The sequence below is a fragment of the Chinchilla lanigera genome, unplaced genomic scaffold (genome assembly GCF_000276665.1).
Source record: "Chinchilla lanigera isolate Chin_1 unplaced genomic scaffold, ChiLan1.0 scaffold00050, whole genome shotgun sequence".
Lineage (NCBI taxonomy): Eukaryota > Metazoa > Chordata > Mammalia > Rodentia > Chinchillidae > Chinchilla > Chinchilla lanigera.
The window spans coordinates 3,986,666-4,004,953 of record NW_004955451.1 but is presented as its reverse complement, the minus strand read 5'-3'; the positions used below and the strand labels follow the sequence as shown (position 1 = coordinate 4,004,953).

The 18,288-nt window shown below is 38.9% G+C and overlaps 2 protein-coding genes across 7 annotated transcripts in view; one reads left to right on the top strand and one right to left on the bottom strand.

Moving 5' to 3' along the window:
* The window catches only part of Ppm1e (protein phosphatase, Mg2+/Mn2+ dependent, 1E), a 147,826-nt gene extending 132,447 nt beyond the window's left edge, over positions 1–15,379 (top strand). Inside the window, exons 3-7 of the mRNA XM_005393998.2 lie at positions 397–596; positions 3,706–3,894; positions 6,918–7,061; positions 7,301–7,394; positions 12,924–15,379. Of these exons, the coding sequence (XP_005394055.1) occupies positions 397–596; positions 3,706–3,894; positions 6,918–7,061; positions 7,301–7,394; positions 12,924–13,963 (1,667 nt within the window). The 3' untranslated portion in view covers positions 13,964–15,379. The remainder of the gene's footprint in view (positions 1–396; positions 597–3,705; positions 3,895–6,917; positions 7,062–7,300; positions 7,395–12,923) is intronic.
* Trim37 (tripartite motif containing 37) overlaps positions 1–18,288 on the bottom strand; it is a 174,422-nt gene that overhangs the window by 9,225 nt on the left and 146,909 nt on the right. The window contains exons 25-26 of one of the 6 annotated variants that reach the window (XM_013519216.1): positions 17,365–17,417; positions 15,523–15,759 (exon numbers count right to left, since the gene is read on the bottom strand). The exons of 2 other annotated variants lie outside the window; for them this stretch is intronic. In XM_013519216.1, coding sequence (XP_013374670.1) covers positions 15,746–15,759; positions 17,365–17,417 — 67 coding nt within the window. In that variant the 3' untranslated portion in view covers positions 15,523–15,745. 3 more of the 6 variants (XM_013519218.1, XM_013519219.1, XM_013519215.1) reach the window with 3 other exon arrangements.

Sequence of the window (18,288 nt, the reverse complement as noted above, 5' to 3'; positions counted from 1 at the left end):
AACCACTGTTCACCTTCAGTCATTCTTCTGAGCCGAGGCAGCTTGGCCCTCTAGATAGTAACAGAAAAGGAACAGGTGCTCTGAAGTGGCGAGCAGGGCCCAGAGTACTTCCTCAGTCCGAAGACAGCAAACCTCGGGATAGGCCCAGTCCTGGCCGGAGGTTTTCTCCTCATGACATAAGGGTATCTTAGTGGCAGCTGCTGGATGATAATTTTCTACTAGAGAGGCTTGTCATTTTCTCTCTTCAGAAGCAGCATTTCATTTTTCTTGTGGAGGGCAAATTTCTTCTATTAAGGAGGAACTTGACTAAGGTGACCTACTTCTGTCTTTACTAAGCAGGCGAGCGAAAAGCAGTTTTACAAGGCTCTTTATTGGGGGTTTCTGTGTTTCTTTCAGAGATTGAGACAGTGAAATTGGCCCGTTCTGTCTTCAGCAAACTGCACGAGATTTGCTGCAGCTGGGTGAAAGACTTCCCTCTCCGCAGGAGACCCCAGCTTTATTATGAGACATCAATCCATGCCATCAAAAACATGCGCAGGAAAATGGAGGACAAACATGTCTGCATTCCTGACTTTAATATGCTCTTCAACCTAGAGGTAAAGGGACCTTTGGAGAGCCAATGAGATTTAAAAAACAAACACCTTCATTGTCCTGCTTGAAAAGGAGAACTATACATTTCTAATAGCATCTTGAATAAGTTACAGAAGGAGTGACTGCAAAATGGCACAGATTTGCTTGTATTAGACTACAGAAAAGGAACTATATCATGTTTTTTTAATAAGTTCAAATAAAAAAACTGGGATCATTATGTTATTTTAATAGGTTTACAAGGTTCAAAATCGCAAATGTAAAAATCTGTTTTCACCCAGATATGCAGTTCCTCTCCATGAAGGCAAGGGAAGTTACCAGTTTCTTGTGTAAGCTTTTAGAGCTATTCTGTAAACATATAAGTAAAAAAGAAAACTGTTAGATTTCTAAAAAAAAGCTCTTTTGTAAAGGAAAATATTTCTATAGTATAATTAAATGGTGTTTATTAAGTCCCCACAACACAGAACACAAACATAAAAGAATACATTTAAGGCTGAGACGGTTGATTTCATGTGATTTTCTTTTTAAAATCTTGGTGCTTGTGACAGGGAAGTGGTTGGAATTATATTCTATGAATCTTTGTGACTGACAAATTGGATCCATATAAGCCTGTCAGCTTAATAACCATTTCCTTGATGTCTTCCTTTCCTTCTCTATTAAATGTATTATGTTCACGCAAACAGAGGTAGGTTTGTTTCCTTTACCTGTCACTTGCCTCTTCTCTTCACTGAAGTCCATAACTTCAAAATTACAATGTGGTAATTTATAAAAATCACAATATTTCCTTAATTTAGCAGCTGAATTTAACTTTTAGCTGTCAAGGTCCAATCAGTGATGATAGGTTGGTAACTGTTGCTTATACAAATATGACCTGATATCTTTGTTTCCAATGCCGTGCCTTGCAAATCTAACTCAAAGGCTATGTGATAAACAACCCTCGTATTGTTACACTTATTTGAAGTTTGTACTCAGATTTGAGGGCTTTATTGCTAGCTGTTGACTTGGTTTTTAGTTTGCCTTCAAATTTAAAAATTAGCCCAGAGGCCTAACTCATCCAGGAGTACCTAAGCAACAAATATTTAGAGGTTTTGTAAATGTTCATACCTTTTGCTCTGATAATTTAATTTAATTCTCAAGAAGACAGAGCTGGGTGAGGTGGCACACACCTGGCATTCTAGCACTAGGGAGGCTGAGGCAGGAGGACTGCCACAAGTTTGAGGCAAGCCTGGGCTACACAGTGAATTCAAGGCCAGCCTGGACTACACACCAAGTCCCTGTCTTAAAAAAAAAAAAAAGTAGAAATGCAGAAAGTCTTCCAGTAGGGGAGATAGCTCTGCAGCACAGCACCTGCCTGGCAAGCACAAGTCCTGAGTTTAAGTCCCAGTACAAAAAAAAAAAATCTGAAATGACCTAACTCATTAAAGGAAATAATATATTCATAATATATATATTATGAATTGTATTACTATTAATATATATTCATTATATATTATATATAAGCCTTTAAAAGTATTGTCTTTCAGCAATACTTAGTGACATAGGGATATGCTAATGATAATATAGATGAAAAAAAAGGACATAAATTTTATATGCACTATGATCCTAACTTTATTTTAAAAAGTATATATGTATATATAGGATTGGGGTTTAACTCAGTGGTAGATCATTGCCTAACAGGCACAAGGTCCTGGATTTATTCCTAAGCACTAGAAAAACCAAAACCAAAACAAAGCAAAACAGATACTGTAACCGATGGTTATGTATGGATAGTATAGATTATAGGTGGTATTTATTTCCTTCATACCTTTTATTTTTTTAAATTATCATACATTGTTATAAAAGGGAAAACATCAATTTTATTAAGAAGCCCTTTAAAAAGTATATTTGGCCCTCTTTTGCTTCTTCTGATACTAAACTTGTTTAAAAATGAATAGTGCTTGAGTCCAGATAGAAATTCTGTCAGGATTACCTCTAGACAGTTCTATTTAATGTTAGTCTTCAATAGCATTATAGGTGGTGTTGCTTCAATTGCAACCTGTTTTAGTATTCCTTCAAACCACCATGAGACAGCAACTTGCCTCTACCTAACACAGAGAAACAAGAGAAAATACGATCTTTTCAAGAATCAGCGGGCTGGGGATGTGGCTCAGTGGTAGAGCTCTTGCATTCACAAGGTCCTGGGTTCACTCCCTAGCACCACAAACAAACAAACAAAATCGGTGACAGGGCCTGAACTCCCCTGTGGCTCCTGGAAGCCTAAGCAAAATGAACAGACTAAAAATGAAAATCATTACTTACTGTTGCCTAAAGGGAGCTCGGGGCTCTTCTGAGACTTGAGTCACCCTAGGTAAGACAGATCTGAGACTGAAACACTTGACCTGCAGATGAAGAAGTAAACTATATATTTAGTGGTTGAAGTATAAACTTATGATGAGGCTTTGTCAAGACAAAGCAAAAGTTTGGAAGACCTTCCTCTGGCAGGCGGCCTTTATGAGAAAGTATGAAACTCAATCTTGGTGTAGTCACGGGGTGAAACAGTTGAGAGTCACGCAAGGTCTTTGGCTATCTGATGTGGTTCAAGTTCCGTTACCTAGTTTACAGACTGTGCTATTTATGGTGAGAATTCAGTGTGATCATTAATGATTTATAAGGAAGGTATTACACTTTAGAACTATGTATTTTTTTTTTTTAAATCCATTTCAAACAACCTGAACATAATTGGCCTGTGCTGGAAAGCCAGTTATTTCCTGTCGTTCTCTGGCATTCTAGAAAGTCCTCAATTCTACCTCATACCTCCTTCCCCCAACCTGTAACTGCAATTTTGAAGCCAATGTATGGGGGTGGTTTCCATGGTACGAGACAACAACTTTCGAAGAGGGCGCTTCAGCCTGAGCTAATTGGGCATGATGTGTTCCAGTGCTCCGTGTGTAAACACAGATGCCCTAATATTGCAGGTATTTCAGCAAATGATCAGGCATGTTAGAAAAGGGAAACACAGACTCATCTAAGCGACAAATGCAGTAGAGGAGGAGGAAGGGCAACAATGTCTTCAGGGAACTGGTTCATTTGACTCAAACTATACCCATCCCCTTAACTGTTCTGTGTTTGTACTGACAGGACCAAGAAGAACAAGCTTACTTTGCAGTGTTTGATGGCCATGGGGGAGTGGACGCTGCCATTTATGCTTCCATTCACTTACATGTTAACTTAGTACGCCAGGAGATGTTCCCCCACGATCCTGCTGAGGCTCTGTGCCGGGCCTTCCGGGTCACTGACGAGCGCTTTGTGCAGAAGGCGGCCAGGGAGGTAGGCCACCTTCTCTTCCATTTCGGCTGTGAGTGCAGTAGCGGGGTTCACTTGGCTCTGTGTGGTTGAAGGGCTCTTTTGCGTTTTTTTCTTTCTGGTTAGGCATTATCCAGACTATACTGTTTTGACCCACAGTGTTGGATTCCGTTGTAGTTCTACGTGTAATTCCCTCTTCAGGAATAGCTGCAGAGGGGTACAATGATGTACTGTATAGGAACTTGGAAGCTATGATTTTCTGGATTCATTTCTATAATCACTGCTGGGTTTGGAAAGTGAGTTTTATCTTTCTTTTATTCCCTATTGCCTGTCAGGTTCACAGCAGGACCATGTCTCTAAGTACTCTTGCTGACAAAATCTGGATGTGGTGAATATAAAACAAAAACAATGGTTTTAAAAAAGAAACAAAAACTGGGATTACGTCCATACATTTGGTTCTAAATGGGTAGGCAGTGTTTGCTGTGTCTCTTGAGGAAAAATTTCCTTGGGGAGGCTGAATCCTCAGATGATCCTTGATTTTCTCTTAACAGGAAGGAAAGTCAGAACTCATGTGCTATATTCCTAAAGGTAGTCAGACCTAAGTGTTTTTACTCTGAATGAAATTCAAGGGCTCTATCATAAGATATAAAAGTAAAAAAAAATTATCACTCTGGGCATCAGCACACACTGGATTTTTAACTGAGGACCAGTAGAAAAAAGTTTTAAAATTACAGAATTAGATACAGAAAATAACACTCCTGCTGCATGGTTTAACTTTCTCTCTTTAAAATGTAGCTGAAGGGCCAGGGATATGGCTCAGTGGCACAGCGCCTGCTGGTACCAAAAAATAAGGTGTAGTTGGACAGATAGGGTAAATCACTTAATCCATGTCTTTGATCTCATAAGCAGTAGTAGGGCTTAGAGTTAATGAAAGTTATTCAGAAGTATTTGGTATTGAGAGAAATATTTTGTATCTGTACTCCAACCCCAAGTTTGGTTTAATATGCAAATTCTTTGAAGTAGGGCTAGAAAATAAAATACAACTCTTGACCTAAGACCTTCCCAGTCTCTTGAAAAGCATCAGTATTCTGCTTGGCTTTCTTGAAGCTGCTGGCTTTCAAGTTCCAACCTAAGGAAAAGACTGGACCCCTGACAGGTGATCTGTAATCACCATTGTGAAACAGACAGAATCGCTTTCTCTTTTTTATTCTCTAGTTTATTCCTATTCCTCTGTCTCCTCAAAATTCTGGCTTTCTCCATTCACCTCACTTGTTTTGTCAGGGTCCTAGCGTCTCAGTTCTGCCAGCAGTTCCCTTGAATAATTCAGGTTTGTCTCAGCAGTCACTTTGCTCCTTCTTGTGCTTCCATGTGCTGCTAACTGCTGGGGCAAAGCAGCTATTCCCGTTGTGAGGCAGCCCTGCCTCCTGTTCTCTCCAGGGCATATGCACTGCAGTGTCTTTATCGTGTGTTCTAGCGGACTGAGTTTTTGAACATTCTGTGTGGGAAGGTATTTTATTGGTGGGTGAGGATTTATAACAAACTTTCCCCATATAGGGAACGAGAAGTTGTTTTTCTTATTGGATAGAAGAGGCCCTTTACCACCCCTGACGCATTGGTTCTAATTTGGGCCAGGTCCTTAGTAACAGAAAGTCATGCTCATTTGATGGTGACTCATGTCAAATAGAGATGTCATTTCAGCAGAGTAGGATCAAGAGCTTTACGTACAGTGGTAGCTATTGCAGGGAAATTCCAGGTTGTTAGTTCTTTATGCAATGTTCCAAAAGCAAAAACTTCTAAAAATATTGTGAGGAAGGTATTATTTTTAAAGGTATAAGCATCTTAGTACTTTAGGGAATGCATGCTATCTCTTGGCCTCTTATCTTGGGAGAATGTGTTATATACCAGGCGAATGCTTTGTATATTATTTGTATGTCTAGGACATCTCACTGAACACACAGCAGGTCAGTAATGAAACAGAGGTTAGAATGTGGAAATCTTTAAGGGTTGATTTAGTGGATTTAGCAATGAATTGAAAAGCAAAAGAATTTTAGTTCTATTTTGTATAATCAGTTACTTGCCCTCAGACAAGTCATATAACCTGCCAGTTTTTAAATTCTGTATTTAAAATGGAATTCATAGTCCTCCCAGTCTTAGATATCACAGATCGGGTAGGTTTATATACATACATACAAGACTACACTGAAAAACACAAAATTGCTATCTGTGAAATTGTTACTATGAAGTATGATAAAAATGCAGTGAGTAAATATTTAATTTTTAAAAAATTGTAACAGTAGATGTTACAATTGATGGCGCACACCTGTAAGCTCAGCACCTGGGAGGCTGAGGCACAAGGATCACTGTGAGTTCAAGACCAGCCTGGGCTACCTAGTGAGTTCGAGGCCAGCCTGGACTACATAGCAAAACCCTGTCTCAAAAACAGTCAAACAACAGGAGGTCACACTACCATTACTTCTCCTCAAACACTATCACCCAGCCCCTGGCTTGGAAAGTACTTACCCCATCATTCTTGCCACCTCCTAAAGCAGTTCTGAAAGTCTTTCATGTGTGTCTTTGTGTTGCTATGGCTGCCTCAATGTCCTAAGACTCAATTCAAAATGTTTACCTTTCATGGTCATTTTGACTTTGGGAAAGAACCAAAAGTCACACGGTGCCAGATCTGGTGAGTACGGTGGGTGAGGACACACAGCGATGTTTTCATAAGCCTCCCTTTCTGTTGGATAGCACTGGGCAGCAGCCTTCACCATAAAGATACTCACCGAAGAGGACTTCCAGAACTGCTTCAGAAAGTAAAGGCATGATGGGATGTGTTTCTGAAGCATGGGGGAGTATTGGGGCGGGGGGAATTAGTGGCAATGTATCTTTTACTGTAATAAACTTTAAATAATGCAAACCTTTACCATATATTTTGATCATACCTTATAGTCACCTCCCAAATGAAAAGCTTCTATTATAAATTGCTTCTCAATGAGATTTTGGTATCTAGTTATTTCCATTAATTCTAGTATTACTTAAACTGTTTTCAGAGCTTAAGATGTGGGACTACAGGAGTGGTGACTTTTATCAGAGGCAACATGCTACACGTGGCCTGGGTGGGTGATTCCCAGGTTATGCTTGTGAGAAAGGGCCAAGCTGTGGAACTAATGAAACCACATAAACCAGACAGAGAGGTAAGTATGGTCTCTTCTATTAAAACACAGTTCAATAAAGGCAGTTTTCTAGTTGATTACTTAGGATTCACTCAATTATTGCCATTAATCTCAGCAACTATGCCCGCCTTCCAAAGGAAGAATACAGACAGCCTTTTCAGGACGCTGATGAGTATTTTATCTGTTGTTGTTAACTGCTAAAGTAGATGAATAAATCTTGAATCCAGTTATTTGCTTCTTTTTATTGCGTCGCTGTTTAGGATGAAAAGCAGCGAATTGAGGCCCTTGGAGGTTGTGTAGTCTGGTTTGGTGCCTGGAGGGTCAATGGAAGTCTGTCAGTCTCCAGAGCTATAGGTAGGAAAAACAAATTAATTTTGTTTCTCCAAACTGTACTCTTCTAGCACCCTGTCTCACTTTAACTCTGAAACCCAGGAACCCATCAACCTGAGATGATGATTTATAGTATCAGAATGCTTATTGTATGTTTCAAATAACAACTGGATAATGCCTTTTTCTCATTATTTAATGACACCTGTTGATATTCTTAAATTCCATTATAAAAAGGGAGCCATACAAGCAATGCCAAATTTACTATTCATATGTATTTTTAAAAAATAGCTTTTAATTATAAGTATGCAAATCTCCTTAAACCATAACAATCTTCATTTCATTACATTTGTGGTCATATTTCACTGAATCAGTACTTTCCAGAGAATAGAAGGTTCTCCTTACATTTTATCCATATTTTAAAAAATATCTTTACATCATTTAAAGAAATTTCAAAATGATATAAATAATGGAATTCATAGGGATCACTGTATTTTTTAATATGGAAACTATTTTTCATAAGTAGACTACAGTAATTTGTCAGATAACATGTCTCCTTAGGATTTAAGTTTTTCAAAAGCAAGTGAAAGTCAGTAACTGTCTAAAACAGAGATTAAGTAGCTGACTGGAAAAAATGCAAGAGTATAGGTTCAAAGAATTGAGCTATTTGTTTTTGTCTTGCTTTGGGCCCTGGGTCTTTATTTTAGGCTTTGTAATTTGCCTTTACTTCCCGGTTTTTAAAAGAATAAATCAATGTCTATCTTCATAGGTGATATGAACATGTACTGTTATTCTAAATGTTTGCCTCCCTGAAGAAATACAGTAATTGGCCCTAGGGTTAGCATAGATAAGAGTTCACATTTAATTTCCAAATTTAGTTTATTATTACCCAAAAGTTCCAGAACAGTAAGAAAATCTGAGAAGAATGATTTTCTTTTCCCACTGATCCGAGTTCCTCCCACTCTTTGGGGAGGTGCTGGCAAGCTGTGAAGTGGCCCAAATACAAGCAGTAGAAGGCTCAAAGAGAAATAGCTGAGAGATTCTACACATACCTCCTAAAGAACGGATAGATCTACCTTACACTGAGGGTGTTAATAGGAACTCTGGAATAGGGCCAACTTCTCATTTCTAACATACATTCTTATATAGAATTATTTTTGACAGCTCTAACTGAAGACCTCTTTTTCTTGATCTCACCTGTCTTTGTCAGAAGACTGAGGGTTATCTTTAATGCTTGTTTTAGAACAGCAACTTACTAGAGGATACCTCTTTTCTTGATTCTAAAAATAGAACACAAGCTGAAACTAAAGCAGAAGAATGTCCTTGAAAAAGTCAGTCTAAGAATAAGGTTAGCTATGTCATAGAGGAAGTCGCTTTTAAGGAAAGGAAATCCCAGGTACATAAAGGAATATAAATACATGGGAGTTGGAAAGGGTGTGGCATTTTAGGAACAGTGACAAATGGAGGAGGCTAGAGCGAGGGTGAATGCTAGGAGACTCTGTTTGTAGCATACTGTGAAGGGCTTCACATTCGAGGCTGAGTAGGCTGGACTTTACCAGGTGAGTAAGCAGACAGGCCACGCGGTCAGGTTGTACTTAGAGATATTTATAGGTACAGCACAGAAGGTGGGCTAGACGACAAAGCGCCTAGTTGGGAGATCAGGGGGCTGTGGATACATTTGTCACAGTGATGGAGACGGCTAAAACGGGATCCAGAAGGTGTAACTGATGAGACAGAACGGTTGTGCGGAAAGGGAAAGCAAACTTCCAGGTTTCTGACTGGAACGATAAAACATTTGTAATAAAGCATCAGCAGTTTGGGGATGGGGAAGACAGGTAATAAATTGTTGGAACATATTTTTATATTCTGGGTACCTATGGGATGACTTGGAAGAGAATATATAGTTGTAAATACAGATCTGGAGCTTAGCTGAAAGTTCTAGGTTGGAGACAGAGGTTTGAGAACTCATTCTGTTTTGGCAATGATGCTAGCTAACTGTGAAGCAAAACGTAGGCATGGGTTACACTGCCCAGGGAGCATGTGTTTTGTGAAAATGCCACAGGCTCATCACTTTAGGGAGAATAATACTGTGGACAGACTCTGGATTTGCACTTCACAGGCTGCAGGCCTTAGTAAATTTACTTCACTTCTGTCTGTTTGCTCCTTTGTGAAATAGGAGTAATAACAGGACCTAGCTGAGGGAGTCTTTATATTAAATGGTGTAGCACACGCACCATATTTAAGGCCATCTCTGGCAAATTCTTAGCACACAATGAATGTTGTGTTATTAAGTGAGTTATTTAAGCAAAGAAAATCAAGAAACAATCAGACGTTGAGCAGTGGGATCTTATGCTTACAGAAAGAGGCTTTGTAGGAGCAAACAGCCTGCAGTGTTAAGTGCTACAGAGGACAAGTGAAAAGAGGGTTTAAAAGAGCACGGAATTAAACAATCAGGAAATAAATGATGATACTTGAAAGAAGTACTTTAGATTGGGAGGTGTGAAAAACTACTAATTGGGTTTTAGAAAACAACAAGGTGAGGAAGAAGGTAGTAACACGGGAACAGACACAGACTTAGTGTCCTGGGCAGTTTGATTGTGAAAGGGAGAAAGGTGTGATAGCCTGATGGAAAAGCTGGTTTGGGAAAAGGCTGCTTTTATTGCTTCTGTTTTTAGGATGAGGAAATTTTAGATTTGAGTGCGTTTATAGGAAAAAGACAGTGATAAGAGGGAAAACTGAAAATAAGCATAACCAGAGAAGTGGGAAGACACGGCCAACAGCACAGGCTGGCTTTGAAAGAAAGAGACTTGGGCAAATGGCAGTGGATTTGGTGAATCTCCACCAAAAAAAAATTTTTTTTTAAAACTTGAGGGCAGTGTAGGAATTGAGGACATTCAATAAATGATAAAGCTTTGAAGATGAAAAGCTTTTCAATTGTTTCTCTGCATAAACCCTTCAGATTCATGATCCAAAGTTGACAGAAGCATAATGTTTCCTAGCATATGGAGAGAGGAGGCTGAAGACACAAGGATGTTGCCATTTCTACAATGAAATGGATATTCATGCCCTCCTACCAAATTTGGGGGCGAAATGTCATGAATCTGACACCAACAGTAGAGCAGGTGAAAAGTCAGAACTTTGGCAGCATTTTCTCTATGCAAATCTTTGTATGTTCTGTTCCAAACCAACAGTTGCAGTAGTCTTTTAATTGTAGCACTAAAACAAGACTTTTGGGAACAGTATGACTCAGATCACATTTATTTTTAGAGGTGGAATTAAACAAATAATGGTAATTGAGTCAGGTAGAGTAGGGAAAATTAAGTGGATTGGTGGAGGATACAATCCCATGATTGGAAGTTTTAATTATCTCTAAGAGGGTATTGGGAGGCATCACAGTAAAGAAGTGAAGTTTGTAAAATCAAGACCATGTTTGAAGATGGTTTGACTATAGTGAATAGTGCATGAATGGAAGACAGCCTAGCTGAATAAGAGGAGGAGTTATACATTTGAGAATAGGAATGGAGCTGAGGACTTAAAGGGTCAAAAGACTAGTATTTTACTTTACAGATATACTAACTGAAGTCATTCTATTAAGGAACTGTCATGTTCTGTTTTGCTTTTGAGATAGGGTCTTACCATGCAGTTCTGGGTGCCCTTGAAGTCACTATGTAGCTTAGGCCTGCCTCGGAGATCTTCCTGCCCCAGCCTCCTGAGTATTAGATGATAGGTGTGAACCACCACACCTGGCTAATTTTTTTTTTTTTTCTCGGTCTTTTCTGATAGACAATCATACAACCTCCTGGACAGGTAGTGCATATTGCCCACATTGGTTCTAGGAGAGTGGTCCATAGGGGTCCTATTGAACCTTCTGGGCCTGAGGATTAAATGGGTATGAAATGTTCAAAAGAAGTCTTTCTTGGACAGAGGAGAACCTACAACAGATAAGAAACAATGACTATATAGCCATATAACTTAAATTAGTTTACCTTCATTTTATCTTTCCCTAGTTAAAAAGTTCCTTTTAGTAGAGTAGAAAGGGCAGTCATTAATGACAGTTGTGTAGGTAACAAGCTAAGATTTAGAACTAGGCAGTCTTGACAGCAGTGCTGGTGTCCTTAACCACTACCAGCTAGGTTCTCTCCAGGTACTTAAAGGAAAACAATGAAAGCAAACCATGAATATATCCTGTAGTGTTCAGGATCTGAAAGTTCCAAGGGCGCTGCAGGTGATCAATCATCTGGGTAGCTGGTGACAGGAACCGAGCTCACTGTGGGTCCAGGGTCTCCAGTTTCTATTACACACCACACCCTAACAGCGGCCTCTGTCTTTACTTATGCTGAAGGACCTCTGCCTGGTGATACAAGACCCAGCTCAAATGTGATTCTGTGAGTAAATGAACTAAGCAAAAAGAGGGAGGCCCGGGAGAGCCTTGGGGTTCTCAGAGTTGTTAATAAGTGAGTGGATGAACAGCAAGGACAGAAGAGGGTATTAATCAGAGACACAGGAAGAAATCAAGAACATGGTAATAATTTCTAAAGAGAAAAATGGTCATATATTGTCTATAGGTTAAAACAAAACAGCATTAAAAAGAAAGCCAAGCAGATTAGGGCCCAAGAGACCTTCATTCTAGTTCCCTATGTGAAGCCTTGGATAAGCCACATGAGATTTCCTAGCCTGAGGGAGTTACAATTGATACTTTAAATTCCTTGGTAACACAAACCTTCTTCTGTGCTTGCAATATGAAGCTACTTTTGATTTCTAAATAACGACAGAACAAAAATTGTTTAATGAAGAGAATGATCAGAACTTTTGTTTTTGTCTTTTTGAGACAGCGTCTCATTATGCAGTTCAGGCTGGCCTTGAGCTCAGTTTGTAGCCTAGGCTGATCTCAAACTCACACCAATCCTCCTGCCTCAGCCTCCTGAGTGCTGGGATTAGAGGCATGCACCACCATGTCTGGCTTTAGTTTGTTTTTACAAGTAGACTTGTACTCAAGTTGAAATGAAATAAAATCTAACCACTATGTAGGTATGAATTTTTTAGTACAGCAGCAAATCTAGATCTACCCTACTGGTCATACTTAGCAAAGCCTAAATGACAGCCAGAGGCACAAGCTTCAGAGTATATGCTAGACAAAGAACTAAGCCAAATGACTAGCAATTATTCAACTGGGATTAAGACATAAGCAATAACTACTAAACAGAGAACTTAAAAATGTTTTATCTGAAATTATAAATTCTATGAAATTATGATCAGTCATGACACTGGCTATAAACTTTTTTTCTTTTATGCTACTGGATGCTGAACCCAGGGGCCTTTGCAGTGAACTATATCCTCAGACTTGTAAAAAAGAAATTTAAAAAAAAAAATGTTTTTAGACAAGATCTCATTAAATAGCTTAAATCCCCAGGCTGGGCTTGAACTTGCAGTCCTCAGCTTCCCAGAGTATTAGGATTATAGGTTTGTGCCACCATGCCTGGTGTGGCCATAAACATTCTAAGCATTCAAGTAAACCAAAATCTGCCTTCTGAACTCTCTACTTTCAAATTCCCACAGGAGATGCTGAACATAAGCCATATATCTGTGGGGATGCAGACTCTGCCTCTACTGTCTTGGATGGGACAGAAGACTACCTCATTCTGGCCTGTGATGGCTTCTATGATACCGTGAACCCTGATGAGGCAGTGAAAGTTGTGTCTGACCACTTGAAAGAGAACAATGGAGACAGCAGCATGGTCGCCCACAAATTAGTGGCATCAGCTCGTGACGCTGGGTCAAGTGATAACATCACTGTTATTGTGGTATTCCTGAGGGACATGAACAAAGCTGTAAATGTTAGTGTGGAATCAGATTGGACAGAGAACTCTTTTCAAGGAGGGCAAGAAGATGGTGGGGATGATAAGGAGAATCATGGAGAATGCAAACGCCCTTGGCCTCAGCACCAGTGCTCAGCACCAGCCGATCTAGGCTATGATGGGCGTGTGGATTCATTCACTGATAGAACCAGCCTCAGCCCAGGGTCCCAAATCAACGTGCTGGAAGACCCAGGCTACCTAGATCTCACACAATTAGAAGAAAGCAAACCTCACAGTGCCCAGTTTTTGCCACCAGTTGAAATGTTTGGTCCTGGTGCACCAAAGAAAGCCAATCTTAATGAGCTAATGATGGAGGAAAAATCAGTTCAATCATCACTGCCTGAATGGAATGGTGCTGGAGAGTTTCCCGCTTCTTTTAATTTGGGTTCCACAGGGCAGCAGATATACAGAATGGAGACTTCGTCTCCTGTCTGTTCTGGGTTGGAAAATGAACAGTTAAAATCCCTGGGGAAAAGAGTTTCTAGATTGTATCATTCATACCATTACCACTCCAAGAGGCGGCAAAAGTTTTATTCGTTTTTCTCTGCTCAAGAGCCTTCCCACAAAATAGGCATTAGCCTGACCTCACTTATTCGAAGTGGGAAGAAAAACAGGATGGTAAGAAGTTCTGTCCCATGGAGGGAAAACAGCTGGAAAGGGTACAATGAAATCACAATGAAGAAGGCCAGAAAGAGTAATGATATTCCATGCCCAGATGTCTTCAGGAGCTGTAAAATATAATACTTTTTCATTACGGTAGGCTAGCTAGCTCTCCCTCAATTAAAAACACCACTATCAGAGTAGAAACAAGGTAGACATTTCTAAAACACATGTGCTTCATTATAAACCCATGGATGACTCAATTCTTAAGTGTAAATAGATCTCTAGGAAACTCAAAATAGTGTTTCAAACTGAAAAAAAAGTATTGGCGGTTTCACTAGCAAATTATACAACTGGTCCCTGTGATGTGTCTCTAAACCTGCCCTCTGCCCCTACCCCGCCATCCCTTCACATCACTAGTGGAAGCTTGAAGTTATTTCAGTCAGGACGTATAGTGTCGAAATCTGGTCTGATGTGCCTCATATCTATGAAAAAGTCAATGCAGAATTTAGTTGGGAAACCTCTCTCAAGATCTTAGGGTCTATGAAGGATCCCTCTCCCCCTTTTTTGGGTAGGTAAAAGACTAAAAGCCATATGGGTTTTAACCGGTAACAATGAAAGTAGAAAGCTAACGTAGAGGTGTCATAGTCTCAGACTTGTAAGGCAGGATATAGTTAAAATTTACTGGTTTTTTTTTTCCTGTAACATAAAACTGAACATCTTTTGAATTAAAAATATTTCCTAGGGCTGTAGTTATTTGGGAGTTTCATACCCGTCATGGTGCTTTTGGTGGAATTTTTATTATTTGTCATTTTAGAAAACCACTGTTTTAATCTATAATGCTAATGTGTTTTTCACTGTACCTTCATCTCAGGAATAAAACTGGTTTAACAGAGATGATGTCAGGTACAAATATACAAGAATCAAAATGCCATTTATAAAAGAAAGTTAAATAGAATTTGTATATTTTCTACCTTTTTTTTAAAAAGTTCACAGACAGCATGGGCATATACAACTGTAACATAAAAAGCAGTTCTGGAGAATTAAAAATGCTAGTTTGAACTTCTCTAAAATTGTTTTCCCCAAGGGAATGAAGTAATTGGTATGAAGGAGACTAAAAATACTACCTAAAGTGAACCCACAGGCCAAGTGCAAAGAAAATGCAGATTACCAAAAGCCAGGTCTGTTCAGTTGTAACTGGAAGACAAGCTAGAGTCCTGCTACAGGGAAATTCAGACTGTACAAACAGGCCATGTACTTCTCATTTCATATTTAGTTATATTTCAGTTTAAAGTCATGTTTTTTGCTATTTCTGCCATTTCAAGCCAGAAGCATATCTTCAACTAAAGACAGCAAATAAACTATCATTCAGCAAAGCAGCCTTGATTCCAAGAATCACGAATGTCTCCATGTCACCCTTCCCTAGCCAACGGTGGCCCAGCCATGCCAATGGCCAGGAGTGGCCCTGCTGCACTGATCACTCAGAGCTGGATGCACTCACTGCCTAACCATGTCTTTATATGATCGTACAATTACCTTCAGTTCCCTGGACAGAGCAGGGTTACAATTCCTGAGTTTTAAAGATAGAGATGACTGCAGCATATTACAGGTGCCAGTATAGCTGTATCAAATAATTTTTAAACAAAGCTTCACTTTAGCAATGATCTGATTATTAATCTACATACAGATTTTATTTTTTAAAATTTGGATGTAAGAGATTTTCAGTGTTTTTCTCTTGACTTTGAAGTCATTCATTCTTTCCTTGTCTTGTGACACCGAGTTGCAAGAGTAAACATGGCTCCAACTATAGTATTAGATTTTTTTCATCGTTCTGATTCTTTGCCCTACACATGGGCCTCACTCATATCTGTCATTTTCTGAAGCCTAGATCTTGCTGACAACCCTTCCGATGCAGTGTCAGTTTCAAATCAAGTTATCTAAGGAAACAAAACAAAGGCAGCAGAATATTGGTACATATTATAGTCCAAAATGCTTAGCTAAGTGACAGACTAAATTTTCTGTAGTTGTCTGTTGGTAATGCTTTTAATTAGAATAAAGATAAAAGGAAAAAGAAGCTGCACGTGATAAGCTTTTTCAGTAGGGGAAAAATGGTTGGATGAAACTGGGACAAACACAGACCCATTTCTAAGGGTATGGGGATGTGTAGATCTGACTATATAGCAGTGTTAATTCCATGTTTCATACCATTACTTCTCTAGAAAATAAAGTAGTTCTCTCGATACTGTAAAAAATAGCAACTATTCATTTGTTCACAACATACATATTTATAGGGTAGTTAGGTACCATTTGTAAGGTAAGTCCTTTAAAATTCTAGAATAAATATTAAGGTAGTGGTTATTGGTCTGATATATGCTGCTCTTGGTCCTATAAACTAGATAAAAAGCAGTGCTTTGTGAAATGCAGTGTTATATCTTAATGCCACTGGTGATAGAAAGTAGTTCCCTTCCGTTCAAATCCTGTGCCCTTAATTTGCTGCTTGCTAACGTAAGCAATAAGTAACCCTTTAACTAATGGTATCTACATATTATCGTAACTTGTATTTAATGATGGTGTACCTGGTGATTGTAAAAAAATAGACAGATATAAAAGTATATATTCTATATTAACTGTTAATGCTGAGGTATAGTCCGTGAATTATGTGTTTCGTACTTTTACTCATTGTGTAATTTAGTGGTGGTGAAAGTTCTACACTCAATTCTTGAAGAGTGGCAGTATCCCTTTTTCAATTTAACATGATCTGCATTAATCTGTTTGCCTGCTAACCAAGTTTTGTTAGAATAGGAAATAGTAAAATATAAACAAGAAAGTGTAGTACTGGTTAGGAAAACAGACTTCAAGTCGCCAAATGAAGTTACTACAAACTCCTTGTACATTCACTGTGAGTTTCAAAGGGAGTCAGTCCCTAACAAAGGTTTCCTTTTTCACTTTCTAGATGTGTACATCTAGAGGGACATCTGCGGTTAGGCAACATTACAGCACCAAATACTGGGGCTATTAATCCCATTAGGTCTGTACTACAGAGGTCAGGTAGACACATATGTATATACCTTTTCTTTACCTAGAAGTGCCATCCATTGTCCTTGAAGAATACAATTAAAGTTCCTGTTGCATAGAACTAGGAGTCTCTTGAAGGTAAATCTTTTCCAAGGACAATGTCAACACTAAGTCAACTCTAACCATATTTATAGTGGTTTAGTACCAACACTGCATTTTCAGGACAATCACACTCCATGGCTGGAACACTGTGCCAGTAAGAAGTGAAACATCAATGGGCAGATGAAAATGACACATGAAGAGTTCTGTGTTTACAGATAAAACTGCTGTGGTTCAAGTACTTCCTTCCAAATCAAAGGCTTGGTGAGGTGGTAAGAAAATGATCTAAATTTTTTAAACAGTTTGTTCAGTCAATGATCATTCTCATCTAAGCAAGGCCATAAAAGGGGATACTATAAATTTTGCTCACATCTTAATTTCAGATGATTTTTGAGTCATAAATTAGACAATAAAAAGAATTTTTTCACCTTTGAAAAACCATGTGCTGTTAAGAGATAAGTACCCACTCTTCTGTTCTGACCTGTGAAAAGATTAAATGTTTTTTCAAAACAAAATGATCACCAGTATTATAACAAGCATCTTTCAAACAAAGGGCACGATATTAAAGAATTGCTACTTCCTCCAGCAGCATTTTATCTATTTCAATGACTATTTACTGTACTAATTAGAAATTATCAAATAGGAGACTCCAGACTGACACAGCAGTTGCTTATGAAAAGGAAATGTTTTGACTTTGATGTATTAGATAATCCAGATACATCACTGTAAACTTTCCAGGTGCTCTCTGGTGAGACAGGCTTTCTCTTGTTCATGACATTTCTCTGCGAAGAATTCTCTATGGAGTGAAGGGAGTGAAGTGAATCATTTCTTACCAAGTAAATGTATCAATTTACAAATCTGCTCTACAGATCACCTTTGAGTTCAGTTGTAATCATATTTTATTTATTAAGCTGTTCATTCAAGTAAAGAGTATGTTGAAATTTTGCCAATATCTTAATAAAACCCGGCAATTTAAAACCAATAGTCATTTGTCTTTTTCTTTAAGAGAACACTGTCATTTAGGGCTTAAAATTAGGCAGATTCTCTCAGAAATAGAAAGAAATTCCCAAGATGATAGTTTTCTTTAGCCTTACCTAGGGGGGAGGTTAGGGGTGGTGGTGGGTGTGTGTGTGTGTGTGTGTTGGGGAGGTAGGGGGCTGTGCTTGTAAGGCAAGTGCTCCACCACTTCTACCATTTTGAGCCAACAACTCAAGTTTTTCCCTTTCAGTCAGAAAAGGAAACAGGTGAATTATGGTTGGAAGTCTCTGGAGGACTGCTCTCAAGAGACTAATAGAAGGAAAGTAGAGGGGCCAGGGATTTAGCTCAGTAGCACAGCACCTGCCTGGCAAGCG